Source organism: Ostrinia nubilalis, chromosome 18, assembly GCF_963855985.1.
Source record: "Ostrinia nubilalis chromosome 18, ilOstNubi1.1, whole genome shotgun sequence".
Taxonomy (NCBI): Eukaryota; Metazoa; Arthropoda; class Insecta; order Lepidoptera; family Crambidae; genus Ostrinia; species Ostrinia nubilalis.
The window spans coordinates 8,924,337-8,944,427 of NC_087105.1; the positions used below are offsets into that span (position 1 = coordinate 8,924,337).

Genomic DNA, 20,091 nt, shown 5'->3' on the forward strand with positions numbered 1-20,091 from the left:
TTGAAGAGATATCAGAAGCTCAAACATTAATTCAAGTCTAAGAAGTGCCTTCTTTCGTCATGACAGAATTGACCATGTCACCCGCCACTGGACTCTTGCATGCTTGTTTTTGTATTTTTTTCTTCGAACCATTTCGACTTTGCATTTTGTTACACAGATCCATCAAGCTGTTTTACTGTTAATCTTAAAGCTTTGATAAACAATGTTACAATTGACTGTGCGTTATGTATGTGACGGTATGTAAATAACTCTGCCGCTAATAAGTATTTGGTGTGCATTCCAGACACGCCGGAAACCCCCCGCAAAAAAACGGAAAGCAGGAGACTTAGATGATCTCAAGCAGGAGTTGGATATTGACTTTCACAAAGTAACACCGGAGGAGCTCTACCAAAGATTTCAGACACATCCAGAAAATGTAAGTTCAATTCAACCAGTCAAGACCTAAAGGCTAATTTTATTTGTTGGTTTATTTGGAAGACGTTTGTAATTTGTTTTTTTTTCTTCTAGGGCCTTAGTCATGCGAAAGCGAAAGAGAATTTGGAAAGAGACGGTCCAAATGCTCTCACCCCGCCAAAACAGACGCCCGAATGGGTGAAGTTTTGTAAAAATCTGTTCGGCGGCTTCGCGTTATTATTGTGGATTGGTGCTATTCTATGCTTTATTGCCTACGGAATTCAGGTCAGTATGTCTTCATTACACAGTCTCGTCAATCTTCAATCGGCAACTTCCATTAAATATCATTTTGAACTTGGCTCCTAGAGATGTAATTTATGTACAATTGTTCTAGAATAAGCTATTCTGAAATTAATGGTAACTGTTAAATTTATTGACCGTGCCTCAAACTTTCCATTGAGCGACACGTGTCGGACATTTCTGGAGTATGACTTACAAAACAACAGTATTATTGTACAGTGGTGTAGGTAGTGTTACTAACTCATTCCTTGATGCGCTATGACTTTTCTTGGAAGTTCAAGTCTGTTAGTTTAAGAAGACAGAACTTTGATACACTTAAAGCATCATCACATAGTACTATAGACGGAACATCAAGCTAAAAGACTATAGCACAACAGACTATACTTTTTTTGTTGCAAAATCGCCTCTTTTACTAAACACATAAGAAGCCACCGTGTCCATCTTGACGTGCTGTCGTCTCTACTCATAGCCTGAAGTGGCGCTGTACATCATAAACCTAAAACAAAGCCATCGTTATTCATAATAATCTTTCCATTCTAGGCGAGTACCGTCGAAGAACCAGCGGACGACAACTTGTATCTCGGAATCGTATTAGCGGCTGTGGTGATCGTCACGGGCATATTCTCGTACTACCAGGAAAGCAAGTCGTCCAAGATCATGGAATCCTTCAAGAACATGGTGCCCCAGTTTGCTACCGTCATCCGCGAGGGTGAGAAGCTGACGCTGCGAGCGGAAGACCTGGTACTCGGAGATATTGTTGAGGTGGGTTTGGTTATCTTCTGTTCTTTAGTGTCATTTCAGATTTCTGGACTCCAGCGCGCCGTGATAAAATCTTATTGATGACATGGCGCGATAAAAGCTTATTACGGCGCGCATCCTAGGCCTACTGATGTCTTTTGACACTGACCATTTTTTGGTTCTCTGTCGCTAGTCTTACCGATACGTGGCATTCACTCCAAAAACTGGTTGCCTCATCCAAGGTAGCAGGAAAGCGCTGGATGCAGGCCACTACTAACCGGCCAATTTAGGAGGCCTATATTCAACAGGCGACGTCCTGTGGCTGAAATGATAATGATGATACATAATGAAGATGTCCATTTTTATGGTAGTTTCGTAAACAGAAGATAAAAGAATAGCGCTAAATGTTTTTTTTTTTTTATGCATAACAAGGCAGGTATTTGACCACAATCGCACCTGATGTTAAGTGGGATGCAGTCTAGGATGGTACATATCTGCCCTGTAAGTGCTTATTCACTCTCGCCTTGAAGAGGCCCGGATTATAGTTTATAGATTATGTGTTTGACACTACACTAGATAACTTAGCATTTTGATTACTTTGATCAAAATGTAAATGATACAGTCATTAAGTTACAGATTCTTATAAAACTGTGTCTCCTGTAGGTGAAATTCGGCGACCGCATCCCAGCTGACATCCGCATCATCGAGGCGCGAGGCTTCAAAGTAGACAACTCCAGCTTGACCGGCGAGTCCGAGCCTCAGTCCCGTGGCCATGAGTTCACCAACGAGAACCCGCTTGAGACCAAGAACTTGGCTTTCTTCTCTACCAACGCTGTTGAGGGCACCGCGAAGGGAATCGTCATCTGCTGCGGAGACAACACGGTAAGTTACCAACCCATTGTATAGCCATAACCATAACCCATATAAGTACCGTGTTACATGTAATAAACAATTTGAATTTGAATTAGGATTTTGATACAAAAAGTTGCATTTTATCCCGCTTATCGGAAACTTGTCAGTTAAAACATTTCATTATTTTTGAGTCATAAATTATGTTTTGTAAAAAATTATGCGGGGTTATTTTTATTTTCTGTTATCACGCGTGAGAGGAAATTGATGAAATGATTCATTTACATAAAGGGGTTAACTTCAGTAATACGTTTTTATTACTTACATCAAACTTCGAGTAAAATATATCCAAGGACAGAACTAGACTAGAATAGTCTATACTTGTCCTATTTGTTATTAAAGTCATTTAAAAATAGCTGAAAGTACGCCATAAATTAACATAACAAGGATTCCCATAAGCCCCATGATGTATTGGTGCACACGCACTTGCAGCCTTGACCAATTTAACTATAGCGCACATGAACATTGATCACGTTTGCGGAATTTTCCACTATGATGTCTAAATTAACTGGTCATCCATTAAAGTTGATTAACTTCCCTTTGTTAAAAAAAGTGGGATAATAATCATTACGAGACTAAATTACTTTTCCTGCCAGACAGTATAGTAAACTTCATACATAATTATAGTATGGAATTCATGTACCCAAAGTAGGTAGCCAATAAGTTCGTAGCACGTCTTTATTACAATTGGAATAAGGATGTGTTATCATCATCTTTTTGCCCACTGAGTGTCACGAACTATATGACGCTGACTGTATGATTCAATGACTAACAAGTAACAACGTTTGTAGGTGATGGGCCGTATCGCTGGTCTGGCCTCTGGTTTGGACACGGGAGAGACCCCCATCGCTAAGGAGATCCACCACTTCATCCACTTGATCACGGGCGTGGCCGTATTCCTCGGAGTCACCTTCTTCGTCATCGCTTTCATCCTTGGTTACCACTGGCTGGACGCTGTCATTTTCCTTATCGGTAAGTTTTACAGTTACATCGTTGAGATGATGCGTGATAGAAGGTCACAAGTCTAATAAAAAAATGGCTTTGTTCACCTGAGTGAATCAGTTCTAAGGTGAAAAAAATCATCCAGATGAGTCAAAATCATTTCACCTGGGTGATATGGTTCCAAGGTGATATGAAGTCACCATAAATTCCACTTTCTTCACCCGAGTGAACATAGTCAAATAAGGCTCGATTCGACCAAACTTTTATCCGAGAACAACTCTTGGTATAACTGGCATATTGAAAGTTTCAGTATGGGAAATATGTCAAAATGTCGAAAAAATTACGATTTATTCCGAGATTAATATTTACTCGTTTGGTCGAATCCACCCTAAACCGTTATTGGTGTCAAAACTTGCAAGATTTTGTTAACAGAATCATTGAAGTCTTCTGGTGGCATCTAACTCAAACTGGCACTCTCTTACAGGTATCATCGTAGCCAACGTACCCGAAGGTTTGCTCGCCACCGTAACCGTATGCCTGACCCTGACTGCCAAGCGCATGGCCTCAAAGAACTGCCTGGTGAAGAACTTGGAAGCCGTAGAGACCCTCGGCTCCACGTCCACCATCTGCTCCGACAAGACCGGAACCCTGACCCAGAACAGAATGACTGTGGCCCACATGTGGTTCGATAACCAGATCATTGAAGCTGATACCACTGAGGACCAGTCTGGAGTACAATATGGTGAGTTGTTCTTGATGGAAGTCATTTGAGGTCATCTAGGAGTCCTAGAACAATCTTATACGAAAGGGCGTGTCACATACAAAGCACAACATGCATAGCAGAAAGGAAGCAGGTTCATTTTCGTGCCTGGCTGCGCTAATGTTTTATGATCCTAACGCGTTGAAATACGTTGAATGTTGTCAATAGTAGTAGCCCATTTAAAAATCTAATACATTGTCATGCATTTTATTATCCTCTTCAGCATTACAAGGCAGCCACTTGTCATTTTCTTGTCATTTGTCATTCCTAACGTTATGATCCTTTATCCAGACCGCACCAGCCCCGGATTCAAAGCCCTCGCCAAGATCGCTACTCTCTGCAACCGCGCCGAATTCAAGGGAGGCCAAGACGGCGTGCCCATCCTGAAGAAGGAAGTCGCTGGTGACGCGTCCGAAGCCGCTCTCCTCAAGTGCATGGAACTGGCCCTCGGAGATGTTCTGTCGATCAGGAAGCGCAACAAGAAGGCTTGCGAGATTCCCTTCAACTCCACCAACAAGTACCAGGTGTCCATTCACGAGAGCGACGACCCCAGCGATCCCCGTCATCTGTTGGTCATGAAGGGAGCCCCCGAGAGGATTCTGGAACGCTGCAGCACTATCTTCATTGGCGGAAAGGAGAAGGTAGCTTAGTCTTACAAGTATACTTACCTTTAGTTTTCTTTGGCAATAATAAGTAATTTTTAACATGCAATTAAAATGCTAGACTCATGACGTCATCATCAACAGGTCCTCGACGAAGAAATGAAGGAAGCGTTCAACAACGCGTACCTCGAACTCGGCGGCCTCGGCGAGCGTGTGCTCGGCTTCTGCGATCTGCAACTGCCTTCAGACAAATACCCCATCGGATACAAGTTCAACACTGACGACCCTAACTTCCCCCTGGACAACCTGCGATTCGTGGGACTCATGAGCATGATCGATCCTCCCCGCGCCGCCGTGCCCGATGCCGTGGCTAAGTGCCGATCTGCTGGTATCAAGGTCAGTAACATTCAAGCAAATAAGGACTATTGTCTTCGCAATAAAGTGCATTTTAGTCGGCACTGCCATGCATGGCTCGAAGTACCCCATCGTCCCCATCGGATACAAGTTCAACACTAATGACCCCAACTTCCCTCTGGACAACCTGCGATTTGTGGGACTCATGAGCATGATCGATCCTCCCTAGCCGCCGTGTCCGATGCCGTGGCTAAGTGCCGATCTGCTGGTATCAAGGTCAGTAAGTCATAGAATAACAGTAAGGGGGCGTCCATAAATTACGTGAGACTTTTAGGGGGGGGAGGGGGTGAACGAAAACCTCACTAAATCTCACGTGGGGGAGAGGGGGGGTCTCAGGAAATATCACGTAATTTTTCCGTAAGAAATAGAGAAATAGAGTTTGCCAGAAAACTGGTCTAAAACCTTAAGTAAAAAAATTGGCCAAGTGCGTGTCGTGCCACGCGCAGTGTAGGGTTCCGTAGTTGTCCGTCGTTAACAAAATATATTTCAGAAGCAAGCAATTACCTTTATCTGTCGCTTTTAATATTTTCTTCTAAGGAATTTTTATTAGATATATAATGAGTTAAATGACTATTACTCTTAAACTAACTGACCTACCCTAACCGTTATAGTTTTCTTGAAAGTTCATAAAAAGCAGTATTATTATGAATTTTTCCAGATTTTTCAAGCCAACAGTCTAGTTTTTAGAGAGGGGGGACGCCCTGCTCGAATAAAAATTGGCACTTTAAATTTTAATAGTTTGCAAACGGATCCCTAAATCGAAAAATAGTCTTTGAAACCCCCAAGTCATCCAACGATATCCTACACGATGGTGTAGATGTAGAAGATGAAAAAAAAATATCCCCACTTTACATGTAGGGGAGCTACCCTAAAAAAATGTTCTTTCAAAATTTTTTTCTACCGTTTTGTCGGCGTGATTAAGTAATATACATACCTCCACAAAATTACAGCTCTCTAGTGCCAATAGTTTCCAAGCAAAACCTCGGACAAACAGACATATCGACACTTGCTAATAATCTTTAAAAAAAAAAGAAAGAAAAAAATACTATAAGGGTTCCTTGTCAGGACTACGGGACCCTAAAAAATTATATTTTCTATGATGATAATGACATTTTATTCTATACCGTCTAAACAAATAAAACTAAAAATGCATCCGTCTGCATTTGTGAATACTAAAATGCAGAATAAATGACGAAATTAAGAAAATTATAAAACAAGTTTTTTTTTTATCAAAATCGATTTTGATGAACAATAATGGTACTTCTGTAAAAAAAAAACAATGAGACCCTAGTACTAACCGCTATCACTACACGTGTTTTTCTGGATATATTCGTAAACAATGGGCTTAGTGCGACTTTATATCGATCGTCATCCGCTAGCGACTGCGTAAAAAATGACATGCATTAAATGTATGATGATTGTACAGCGTCCCTAGCAGATACTTTCAAGAACTAAAATCTTAAACTTTATAGATCTTTTTGATGCACTCGTTAGCGACAACGGTAAATGCAAACTCGCACTAAGCACACAAAAAAAAACTTTCTCAGTTAAATTACTCCAAAACTTAAATTTCGGATTTTTTTAAAATATCACGTGAGATTATGGGGTGGGGGAGGGCGTCAGGCAAAATCTCACCAAATCTCACCAAGGGGGGCGGGGGGGTTGAAAAATAGCCAAAATTGTCTCACGTAATTTATGGACGCCCCCTAACTACAGGTACAGAAGATATTCAAGCAAATAACGACTCTCTTATCTACGTAATACGTAGATTTTGGTTAGCACGCTCATGCATAACTCGAATACTTCAGCGCTAAACTATAAATTGACCACCGATGACCCGATCTACTGGTTGGTATCAAGGTTAGTAAAGGTCACAGAAAAATTGTTACAGGTAAATCCCTTCTTGGAGACAGTTGAACAAAATGGCGACTCGTTTGCGCAATAAAGTGCATTTCAGCTTATACTGGAAATACTATAAATTGAACGCCGATGACCCAATTTCGTCAGCTGATCTGTTGGTTCAAGGTCATGTAAAGGGCACACGAAATACTTCGAGGCTTAATAAATGAAGACATTAAAACAAGTAGCTATCACTTCAACAATATGGAGGCTTAATCCCACTCACCTAGTATACGTGAAAATTATACTCACGTAGCTATAGTTGTTATAGAACAACATTAATTACTTAAGCCGATTACTTAACATTGGGTGACGCCATTTTGGGAACCTTACAAATCACCGTGCCATCTAAAAAGCCATTGCTTAGTCAACTATAGTCTGGTCCGTGAGCACGTAGAATTTTGTCCAATGACCCTAGCTACCCATCCTTATCGCTCGCGCGTAATTATATTGCTGTCGCGACTGTGCGACTGGCACCCGCAGTGAGTGTGCGAGCGCGATAACAACTTAATTACGCTCGAGCGATAAGGATGGGTAGCTAGGGGTCATTGGACAAAATTCTACGTGCTCACGGACCGGGCTTTAGCTGAACTTTCAATTTCTCACCATCCCCTCTATTTCAGGTTATCATGGTGACTGGTGACCACCCCATCACTGCCAAAGCCATCGCCAAGTCTGTGGGCATCATTTCCGAAGGCAACGAGACCGTTGAGGATATCGCCGCTCGCCTGAACATCCCAGTTTCTGAAGTCAACCCGCGTGAGGCCAAGGCGGCTGTCGTCCACGGCACTGAGCTGAGGGAACTCAATTCGGACCAGCTTGACGAAATTCTCAAGTAAGTTTAATTATATGGCCCTTGTACGATTCATTTTGAAAGAATATTATCATCATCATCATCATTTCAGCCATAAGAAGTCCACTGCAGAACATAGGCCTCCCCCAATGATTTCTATATTGACTAGGTAGTAGCGGCCTACATCCAGCGCCTTCCTGTTAAAGCTAAGAAAGATCAAGATCTGAAAAACCTTTCTGGTTTGAAATATTGGCCAGATGAACAGGATCTTATTTGAAACAAACTGCAGCATCTCTAATATACTAACCTTTATCACATTATAAGCTTCGTCGACTCATAAAACAAGATTTACTAAAACAGCAATCTATATTTGACTTGCAACTCATCAAAACATTTCACTCGTTAATCTTTCCAAGGATCTCGAGCTCTGTATTGGTTCAATTTATCAGATTCGAAGTTATGTGCAATCCAAAAATTCGATTGGCTTACATGCCTTCGCAACACTTCACACTTCCTAAGCACATTTTTCGTAATGATGCGCTATCATTACCAATATGAACTCATCTACAAAAATTACATCCTTTCAAATACCAATTGCTAGTTAGATACAAAACTAAACCTTACTACCCTCTGTTAGGTACCACACGGAAATCGTATTCGCCCGTACCTCGCCGCAACAGAAGCTGATCATCGTAGAAGGTTGCCAACGCCTCGGCGCCATCGTGGCTGTGACTGGTGACGGCGTCAACGACTCGCCCGCTTTGAAGAAGGCCGATATTGGTGTCGCCATGGGTATCGCCGGATCTGACGTGTCCAAGCAAGTGAGTACTCTCTTCTCTTTGATTTACAGCTCATTTTACCTCAGATAAATCATAGGACGAGATTGTTTCTGTTATCATACGGCCCGTATGATACGGGTCAAATTCGCTCAAATATCAGACAGACAAGATGGAGTCAGGGCGTGTCTGCCGAATGAGCACCGACAAGGTCACCTTGAATAATTTCTACTTGAATAATAACAGCTCGGACCTGTTTCACCACTGCTAATGAAGTCTAATAGCATATCTGGAACTTATCTCTCGGATAAACTACAAAATTTGGTTTCCTAGGTCTTGGATAAAGATTTCTGACAGATAGTCATCTATAATTATTAGCAATTCTCATATTTGAAACTGTATTAGCTTAGGAGCAGAAAGCAGTAACTCCAATGCTGATCCAAAACTCTTACACATTATGATGGAAAGGGAAACGTTAAGATTTACACATAAATAAAATCTATGTCTTATGCCCGTTTTCACCATCAATCCCTAATTTTAAGTAACCCCTATAAAAACTAAATTCCTGATATGTGTTACCATAGGGGTCAATTAAAAAAGCGAATGATGGTGAAAACGGGCATTACATCACCAGAACCACCACACTCATACACATGTTCGTCCATAGGCCGCCGACATGATCCTACTCGACGACAACTTCGCCTCGATCGTGACTGGCGTGGAGGAGGGCCGATTGATCTTCGACAACTTGAAGAAATCCATCGCGTACACTCTGACCTCAAATATCCCTGAGATCTCTCCCTTCCTTGCCTTCATCCTCTGCGACATTCCCCTGCCACTCGGCACTGTAACTATCCTCTGCATCGATCTTGGAACCGACATGGTAAGTTCGAATTTATTACAAGTAACATACGATCTATTTTTCTCTGTGAAGATGTTACATTGGGAAAGGACTGGAGCTTGGATTTATATTTGAATTTTCAAGTCCTACGCTTTGTGAAATAAGAATATAAATAGAAATGTGATAAAGTGAAGATAATACTTTCTCAATGTAATGTCACTAACTTCTTTAACAGTTTTTGAAGCTTTGATTGGGCGATAAAGAAGATAATTATGGCATTATTAAACTGAAAACAAAAGAAAAAGCTTCAAAAATTGGATTTTCTTTAAGGTTTTAATAACTTATTAATTGTCGACACGAATGACTGTCCCTTGAGGTATTGGGTCACCAATTTTATGACCTTGTTTCAATGAATCATGACTCAAACGATAGTCGTTCGTCGAATGTTTTCCTTAAGATTTTGAAGCTTTGGAGATCCAGCAGATGAACTGTTGTAATGTAATATTAATAAGATGTTGACGTTAGGTGCCAGCGATTGCGCTCGCGTACGAGGCGGCCGAGGCAGACATAATGAAACGCCCGCCTAGGAACCCATTTTGCGACAAACTAGTCAATGAGAGGTCTCTATTGCGTGTTGCATAAGTGTTGACGTGTAACTACTAACTCGTTTTCAGCTAATAACGCCTGTTATCGATATCGTGACGAGTGGATGTCTTCCTAATTACGACTCTATTGTACTCAATCATAACGACCTTTTTATCTCGCTCAATAGTCACATGTATAGAAACATACAGTTATGATTAGGTAAAATGGAGGACATTAATTGGTGTGGTATAATGGAAAATGTGGATTCGTTAATGCGAGCTAATAAATTTTGCTATAGTAGAAAAGAGTTCTCGAATGAAATAAATCTATAAGATACGAGAAGCTACCTGTAAAAAGACAATAATCTAGATGTGTTTTGTTTGTTCTAATTCCTGTTTTTTAAAGCTACGCCGAGGGCGTAGACGCTCGTCCGTGCAGGTTACCTAGATTACAACGAAAAACACAACACACTAATGTTACATGTCATGTCACGTCACCTCATCATCATGACCGAAACCGAGCGTTGCGGTTGATGTTATCGGTCACCCTCACTCATAGTTCATTTGTTTAAATTTACGTTCCACATTGGAGAAGCCCACCCACACAGACGTCATGCCATGATCAACGTTTTGTTTATGTGTTCCTATTATGTTTCTGATAGTATAAGTGCCGCGCTGCGAGCGGGTGCCACGTGAACGTCGCTTGACTTCTGTATGTGGACCGTTTTACCGGTCAAAAGAAGCAAGTGTACCAGCTAGCTCGATTAAAGCTTGACTGCCATAAAGGACCTTCAAAGTTTTGCAAGTTGCTGACAGTGGATACTTTAATTTCTAAACTAGCTTAAAAGCTTAATTTTATTTGCCAAAAAGGCTACCAAATATACCGTAAATTAGCCATTCCAAAATGACATTTAGATGCTATATTTCGTCTGTAACCACTTTCAATTTTGAACCTATGAGCATTGAAACTGTTGCAAATGAATAGGCTAGTTTCCATAAAAATTTTTTTAGTCCGTCAATTTTAGTATAAAAAAATATTGGACACGTATATTTTTAATTGTCAATCAAACAAATAGTTACAAAGTTATAGTGCGTTGAAGTTCCGCGCGACGTAACAAAGTGCTGCACTATTACGCACTCAGTGACGTCACGGGCCTTTTCTTTAGAACTTTGGCACGCTTTATCTCTTTACATTTTCATTAGTTTTAAAAAGTGAAAAATACGTGTCGAGTAGTTTTTGATAAGCTAACTGACGGACTAATTAAAACTCTTGCTTTTTTACCCAGGAAACATTCCTATTGCCAATCAGTAATCGACTTTATGGCAGTCAAGCAATAAAGGCTAGAGTCGGCCGCCAGCCCCGCCGGCGGGTCACGTGGCGCCCGCGCGCGCGCCCTGTGCTCGGTGTTGTCGTGTACTGTGGGTGCACCGCTTTGGTCGCGAGGCGCTCACATCGCTAGTATTTGTGTAGGTGCCCGCCATTTCCCTGGCCTACGAGGAGGCCGAATCTGACATTATGAAGCGACAGCCGCGTAATCCTTTCACTGATAAACTCGTTAACGAGAGGTAAAACACCACGAGGCGAACGCACTCGTTCAAAGATATTATACTATCCGCTAATTTGCTTGCTACCACGTGTTTAGTCTTCAATATTGAGGTTTGGTTGTTGCCTGCAGTGTGGACGTGGTCCCGTAGGTACACGACATAGCTCTCTATGGATATTGAAGGCGACAGATCGCACCGCTCCTACTTAATGCCTTGCGATGTCTTTTACATTTTTCTATACTAACAATCTCCTTTTCTTTAACCGTATGTAGCTTGATGTTTTGTGATGGAATAATGTGTTTTAACAAAAAAGTCGATAGCGACACAAACACATTGTTCCATACGAGTGGTTTTTCGGTAATTTATTTGTATTGTTGAGTAATGTGTGTTAAAGGTAAGTTATTTGGTGTGTCTCCCTGTCTCTGTCATTTGTTTCTCGTGCATGTACCTATGCGATCTAATCGTCTCTTTTCCTTACTAATAAACAAATATATAAGTCGCCTTTATACTTACAATTTCATTTTGACTCCCTATTTATTTACTAGTAAGGAATTTTATTGTATTAATTTTATTAACATTGTTTATCTTATACTTACTTTTTATCTCATTTCTTACCTCATGATCTCCATGCACACCACACGATATCTATTCCACGAGGAAATCGTTTCATTCAACCTAACTCACTACGCCACCAGCTTCATCACACACCAACCGTATATATCATACAGGACCATCTGTATACAATAGGTACAGCGACACTAAATCGTATTATGTAATACATGTAACAATATAATTCAGACGCTGCTAGGGCTTATTTGTAACTTCTATCACTAGAGTAGTTATTTCAATATTATATTGTATTCTTATAAGGAAGATAACCAGTTTTTATGACTTTCAATCACGCCAATTTTTTCCTACTTTTACATCTATCTAGCTAATTAAGTAAATATAAATTAGTATTATTGGTAATTTTCGAGAATATGTAATATCGCTAGCTGTAGTACCGAGCGGCGTTACCGGAATGGTGTGTATATTTATTATGTATATGTAAGTCGCGCGACGCCCGTCGTGTTGTTGGTTTGTGCTGATTGCTTGGTGTTACCGAAGGTGCCTGCTATATCATTGGCGTACGAGGCGCCCGAGTCAGATATCATGAAGCGGCAGCCGCGGGACCCTTACCGCGACAACCTCGTCAACAGAAGGTTGGCTGCACCCCCCGCCGCCCCGCCGCGGCCATGCTTATAGTTTATCATTTGGGTGTTACACGACGAGCAGCCCGCCCAAAGATCGCACACGACTCGTCCGATCCACAAAGAATTAACACTTCGCCAATTTATCTATTCCAAAAACGATTTCCCACTGGGTCACCGTTTTGCTATTGTTGGATCGTAAACAGCTGAAAAGCTTTATAGATGACCGATTAGAAAGCAGCCGTTTTGAAAAAAAAACTATATACCCCTTCACATCCAACAATGGTAAAATTTTTAAATAAAAATTGGCATGACAAAACGAACCGATCAGGGTTTTAAATTAGCGAATTGATAAAGTCTTTGTGTTGGCAGAAATGCGTACGGTGGTCGGTTATGTCGATCCGGACGGCGCGGCTACTCGTATTGATTAAAAAGACTACCATTTGACACTGGATGTGGAAGAGTGATAATAACGAATAAGCACTGAGCAATTGGACCCTCGATAATAAATTACCCCAACCCAAAATCTTTCTATCTAAATTGTAAAATAAACGATACCCTATGAACAAGAAAGAGAATCGCAAATAAATGATAGAAGATTAAAAGATTCAAATGAAACCTTTGTGTAATTAATAAAATACACAATAAATATACAAAGAAGATACTACATGATAGAAAAACACTTTTCACTTTATGATTTTGAAATTTTCCTTTCCTTTAGAGCTAATAAAGTGAACGTTTAATATTTTAATAGAATTCTTTATAGATGAAGGGGAGCTAGTCCTTTTCTCTATCTCTTCAGTCTTCACTCTTCCATATTTAAATTAGCGTTTCAATAAAATGGAACAACGCAGTATTGATGCACGTTTAGCGACAAAATTAGAGGTTTGCCTATTCTGCGTTTAGTGACACACTAGTGGATTAATTTGTGTGATTTTTCCGTGTTAGCGTAGTACAGTTATAGCGATATTTAAACAAAAAATGAGTTAACAGTTTCTTTTTATTTTCAAGGAATGATTTAGGTGACATGGAGCATCTGTATATTTATATTTTATTATATTTTCTTCTTCTTGATGCGGTATATCCATATGTATATAGTATTATATAACCAAGTATATATTTTAGTATAGTTTGTAGCCACAAAAGCGAACCACTCCGCTGCGAGCGCTTGTGCCTCACACACACCACACGTAGGGTACATAAGCTTTTTCAGTTTATTTCAATGCTTTCAACTTCTCCTTGTTTATGCTCTTTTTTATATAGGCACACAAATCTGGGTTATATCGTTACGCTTCAAAATTATTTTATAAATATTGTAAGATGTAAATTGATCTCATGCTGAATACACATCCGGCATACACATCTGACAGCGTTTACAATATAGCCCGAAGAATACCTGAAGCCTTGATAATAGCCCGACTACAAGCATTCTCTGCGCAAGCACAGCAACGTCTATTGTGAACAATTTTCCTGTGATTGCCTGCAATTACGTTGCCCAGCTAGAATGGCGTACTAACAGCTTGATCGCGCTTAGCTCTCTTCAACCCTTAAATTAATACGCCTCGCATGATTGTTGTTCGTGGGGTGAGTACATACATACTAATCACTCTTGAAATGTAATTTGATGTTGTAAAAATATTCGTACATTTAGTTGATGTTATTTTCATACATTTCAAAGTAGTTTTGAACATTTTTGCAGCAACAGATTTAGTGTAACAATGTAACACTTTATAAAATGAGAAATTGATAAGTACTTTGCAAAATTTGCTGTGGTATTTGATTCTTTACTTATCTAATTTTATTGGATTTTGTTCCTCATAATGAAATGTTACATAAATATTATGCATACTTTTTAAACAATCAATTTCCCTTGCAAAAAAGTATATACCTTCTGCCTTCTTACAAAGAAAAATTAAATAGTCTTTAAAATCAATCCCTTTGCACAAACTTGCTTTCGAATTTCAATCTTAAAACAACACATTAGAATCGCTTTCGAAATGCAATTGCCTCCATGACATGAGCTAACACTGGGTGGGTGTTGGCAGGCTGATCTCGATGGCCTACGGGCAGATCGGAATGATCCAAGCCGCTGCCGGCTTCTTCGTCTACTTCGTGATCATGGCTGAGAACGGATTCCTGCCGCTGCACCTGTTTGGCATCAGGAAGATGTGGGACTCCAAGGCTATCAACGACTTGACCGACTCCTACGGGCAGGAATGGGTGTGTACCATAGTTTTTGTAACAGGGTATTTGGCACCATCAATCAAATGACGTACTTTTGTCAAAATATGATACTTCTGTAGATTTTGTTTAACAACACAAGCTGATGACATTATATTGTTTTAACATAATGATGACGTCACTATTCAAGATTATTTGCCAATTTCAAAGCATAGCAAAATTACAGTTTATTAAGAACTAATAGTCTTACTAAAAAAATATGTTGTTATAGAAAAGTTGTGCCTTAGTATTTTTGTAATGGTGTCAAATACTCAATTAATCATCATGACATAAGTTCAAAGTCTTCAAATATTTTCATGCTTTCTTACCTTTTACTAAAAATCCAGATTTTTAATTCTCCTCTAATTGAAGAGGGTAACTCTTGGAAAGAATTGTCAATTTTTCATGCATGCCTGAGATGAAGCTAACGGGTTATGGGTATTTTTTGATCTTTTAAATATTGATTCGTTTTTCATCCTATACTTTTGTATATTCCATTCTAACCTTTATCTCTTCCGCAGACCTACCGCGACCGCAAGGCGCTCGAGTTCACGTGCCACACCGCTTTCTTCGTGTCTATCGTGGTGGTGCAGTGGGCCGACCTGATCATCTGCAAGACGCGCCGCAACTCCATCGTGCACCAGGGCATGCGCAACTGGGCCCTCAACTTCGGCCTGATCTTTGAGACGGCGCTCGCTGCCTTCCTGTCTTACACGCCGGGAATGGACAAGGGTCTCCGGATGTACCCTCTCAAGTAAGTTTTGGTGAAAGCCATGAAGTTTGTGGTCGATATGCTATTTGCCTAGAGATCAGCGAGTTTTCTAACTTGAGGTGAATAATAATAAAATATCCTTGGACATTTTACACTAAGCTTCAAGTTCCAAACTAAGCAAAACTTGTACTATGGGTACTAGACAATGGTCATGACAAAATTGAAATGTGTTCAATATTAGGCGTCATGGTCATCACAAGATTGCAATGTGTTCAATTTATTCATCTTTACCAATGTTGAAACAAAATAGATTTAAAATAGATGGCAGTTCGGTTAATCAATGATCAGGTGACCTATTGATATAAGATGCGACCTAACGTGTGCGTATCATGTATCATGTGGCGCGGTGTCACGTTACATGCACGCGTTTATTGCTGCCGTAGACCACCTCGCTATTCGATGTCAAGATTAGATTCACTTTCTCTTGCTACTTTCATCGTCTGGAATATCAGGCCTATCTGACCGTGCCCTGTGTTACCAGGTTCGTGTGGTGGCTGCCCGCTATCCCCTTCATGCTGTCGATCTTCATCTACGACGAGATCCGGCGCTTCTACCTGCGCCGCAACCCGGGCGGCTGGCTCGAACAAGAGACTTACTACTAAACACCAAGACCACTGTCCACACCGTCGTGCATCACTTAGTTACTGCGTACATAAACTTCATTTGTGTTCTTACACACGGAACGCACAGCCCCTAGGCGCGACGAGCGAGCAGCTATATTACTCTACGTTTAGTGTCCTGTGCGGCCGAGCCGGGGCGTTCCACCTCCAGCGAGCCAAGCCTAGGGCTGTGCGCTGCGTGCCACCAGACTGACAGAGGTTGCGGTGCCGTTCCGGTGTATGTGTAATCGCTGTCGTGTACGCTTCTCACTGCTTGTTACCGCATCGCTCCGCAGGGGCACGTACCTGTCGTGTTGTATGTTCGCTCGTGCGTAACGTGACCGAGGCACGCGGCGGCGCGGGGCCCGGCCCTCCGCGCACATCACTATTATTGTTTTAACGAACTATGTATGTATATAAGTGGAGCATGAAGTTTGATATTTGTGATGAAAAAAATATTATACACATATTATTTTAAATCGTGAATCATGTTATTTTTATATTGAAATCGTTTGAAATGTAATTTGAGTATCTCGAATGTCATGTCACTGTGACAAGTTGATGAATCTCTTGGAGTATGTTGAATCTCTGCCTGAAGTAGATGAGCTCGCGGCGGGCCCGGCGCGGCGCCCGCTCGGCGGCGCTCGGCGTACACGCTCGGCGGCGCTCGGCGTACACGCTCGGCGGCGCTCGGCGTACACGCTCGGCGCACGCTCGCTCGCCCGCCGCGACCTGCGCAAGCGGCCGCCGACTCGGACTTCATGTTACAGTAGTACGCCCTCAGTAACACTATGACATTATAAGATATATAGAATAAAATAATACTAATAAATTGTTTTTCACATACTTATGTAATAAGTAATGGATGATCGTTAGCGGTAGTTCATCGGTCGTGGCCGAGGCGCGAGCCCGCCCGCCGCGCTCCGTGCTCGGCGGCCAACGAAAGCATTTGTTGTAAAATTAACAGTTAAGAAGCCATTATTATTATTATAATTTAAGTGAAATTAGATTAAGTTGAATTTTTCGAGTGAATAAAGTTTAGTTGAAAATTCGGTCGGGTGCATGGTGTGTGAGAGGTCGATGTGGAGTGCCTGAGTTTTAGTGTACTACTGCTTACTGTTAGGTAGGTAGTTGAAATTTTGATGCCGTATTTTCAATTGTAAAAGTAGATAAATAAAGCATTACACAGACGCGAACGCTTGCGGTCGGCCGCGCGGACTACTCGTGGCGGCGCGCGAGGCGGCCGGACACGACGCTTTTCTTTTATAAATAATCTGATCATTAGCGAATTTCGTCAAATTTATTAAAATAGGCTGCTCATGGTAATTACGTAAGATTTTATTTCTTAATTAAAAGATAATAACAAAACGTAGGAATGCGTAATTAGAAATTTTTAAAATTATACAGTTATGATAGAGTCATCTTGTTTTGGTCGCCACTTGGCCCTGCTGCCCCCGGGAAGCTTCCGCCGCAGGAGGACCAAGTGGAGGGATTCATTTCAATTTTTCGTAACGAATACATATAACATTATAATAATGGTTACAAAAGTAAAATATAACATTATAGCGACTAATAAATCTAAATTATATGAAATGTTTATAGATTTAAATGACGTTCGTTTCTTTAGGGTGACCTTTCTGTGCTTGTTTGATGAGAACGATGTTCATCACTGACAATAGTCGTTGATATTATTGTAACGATCCGGTCTTTGTGAGCCGTTTGGTTAACGTACACTGTAGAACTAACATTGTTTTGCGTTCGACAGTTCTTTACACCGATTCATTTTTAGTATTACTCTGTTGGCTAGGAGCGCTGTAAAAATGTAAGTGTTAATAAAAAAAACATTTTCAAAATATTATTATGGTGTTTTATTCATAATTATTTTTTATTTTTACCACCTACGTACTCTATTTACCTTTAAGAATAAATATGATGTACAAAACAACGCTCCTGAAAAGCCATTTTACAGAAAAATTCTATGTGGCAATTATATTATAATAATTTTCATGCTTATGAAACAAATAGAATCGAAAATTTAATCTAAATAATTGAATCATTCATTATATTGAAATAAGAATAAGTATAAAATCTTTTACATGTATAAATAATTGAATACCAATTAAAATAAGCCATTACACATTTTAACCATCGCGATAAGATTGAAAATCTAAATTAATTTTTATTTGTCCTAAGATTAGTACAAAAAAGATAATAACGATTTTATAAAACATCATCCATTTTGGCCTAATACTTTGTAATCAAAAACTGATCTAAAATTATATAGACATAAAAACAAAATGGATAGCACTGTATAACATTCATGCATGAATACAGAACTCTGAAAGATCACCAAGATATTTGTTAATTTCATAATCAAAGAAAATAAAATACATTCAAATTCACATTGGCTTATTCTTGTAAGTTCCAATATTCTTGAGATAAATAAATAGTTAGGTTTGGATTGGTAGCTGCTTTGTTATTACATTTAATCATCTGTGGTCTGTGCTTTTCTTTGTTTACGATAAATAAAATTACTATTAAAAAATATGTGTTTAAATCACTTCCAATTTCACCAAATTAATGGCTAATATTTAAAACAGAAGGACTAATATACAAGGAGAATATAAAATGGCGATGGCACTATTATTTACGTTAAATAATATTCCTTACAATAGTAATATGCATGGAAGGACGATGCATATTTTTCAATTAAGTTTTCTGAAATCTTGCAAGTAGCTGATAAAATTTTAATGAAAAAGTAATTACAATTGTTCATAATTTAAATAAAAATATCAAGAAACGTAAAAAAAAAACAGATTTACTAAGTAGTAAAGCGAAGCTGCCATAATGTTTGTTATAAGTTATAACATAACTAGTAAACGACCGCCACTTTGTGGATGTTTTTATACATTTATTCTTTATTCAAAATTTGTTCTTTACGTAGTACCTACATACCTAGATTTTGCGTTAAAAAACATTCGATCTTGTTGGTCAAAGACGCGATACATCTTATTTTCTTAAACATCTACCTGAACCATTTTCATTTCTACAGTAAAATTTTTGCTAAGTCCTAATCTAAGCTGCGCTTGCTTAATCATTCTCCAGATGCTAAGTACCTACTCCCTATTTGATGACGTGAGCACCTACCTACCCAAAGTATCACCCTGTTGAGGTAGTTCTGGGAACATTAAAAAAGGAGCAACTTGATTTAGACCCTTTTATAACTAAAATCAATTCCACATGCATGATTCATAAAATCAAAGCTCAGAATTACGCGTTGAGCCGATAAATTATTCATATAGGTCACAATAAACATCTGAATGGTGTTATAGCAGACCTAATCTCCGAGGGCCGGGGGCGGCACGTGTCGCCCTCGGCCTTGACGACTAGCTTTGTCTATACGTATAACAATTATAGCCAGCCCCTCACAGGTCCTTCGTCCTATAGCTGCAAAGATACCTCCACACACCCCGCCGTGCCCCTAAGCGACGGCGCATGCGTGGCTTTGACAGTAGCACCTTGCCAACACAGCCCGATCCCTAAACGTCGCAAAACCAACTACATTGTGAAGAAAGGGGACCATGAATCCCTAAAGATGATGTCTGGGGAAGCGGACTGATCGAGAATGGTGGCCAACATTGGCGTAATCAACCCTTCTAATGGTAAACGTTGTTTTGTGGTGCTGAGTGGTGCGCTTTGGCATTGTTCGTGATTGTTGTATTGTTGTGCAGTGGAGGCGACGGCATACATAAGCGCGGTAGCGGCGTTCGCGGCGGTGGTTCTCGTGGTGTTGCTATTCCTGGGCCGGCGCTGG

At 40.2% G+C, this 20,091-nt stretch overlaps 1 protein-coding gene across 10 annotated transcripts in view; it reads left to right on the forward strand.

Annotated features, from left to right (window-relative positions):
• LOC135080692 (sodium/potassium-transporting ATPase subunit alpha) overlaps positions 1–16,932 on the forward strand; it is a 54,148-nt gene extending 37,216 nt beyond the window's left edge. For 5 of the 10 annotated variants that reach the window (XM_063975397.1, XM_063975401.1, XM_063975403.1 and 2 more), the window contains 15 exons: positions 284–415; positions 508–678; positions 1,234–1,455; positions 2,095–2,313; positions 3,132–3,312; positions 3,767–4,024; positions 4,334–4,683; positions 4,789–5,040; positions 7,581–7,792; positions 8,388–8,571; positions 9,194–9,409; positions 11,423–11,517; positions 14,732–14,906; positions 15,428–15,660; positions 16,160–16,931. In XM_063975397.1, the coding sequence (XP_063831467.1) occupies positions 284–415; positions 508–678; positions 1,234–1,455; positions 2,095–2,313; positions 3,132–3,312; positions 3,767–4,024; positions 4,334–4,683; positions 4,789–5,040; positions 7,581–7,792; positions 8,388–8,571; positions 9,194–9,409; positions 11,423–11,517; positions 14,732–14,906; positions 15,428–15,660; positions 16,160–16,280 (3,021 nt within the window). In that variant the 3' untranslated portion in view covers positions 16,281–16,931. Of the gene's footprint in view, positions 1–283; positions 416–507; positions 679–1,233; positions 1,456–2,094; positions 2,314–3,131; positions 3,313–3,766; positions 4,025–4,333; positions 4,684–4,788; positions 5,041–7,580; positions 7,793–8,387; positions 8,572–9,193; positions 9,410–9,892; positions 9,988–11,422; positions 11,518–12,603; positions 12,699–14,731; positions 14,907–15,427; positions 15,661–16,159 lie in introns of all 10 variants that reach the window. The other 5 variants (XM_063975398.1, XM_063975402.1, XM_063975399.1 and 2 more) reach the window with 4 other exon arrangements.
• Positions 16,933–20,091: the final 3,159 nt, after the last annotated feature.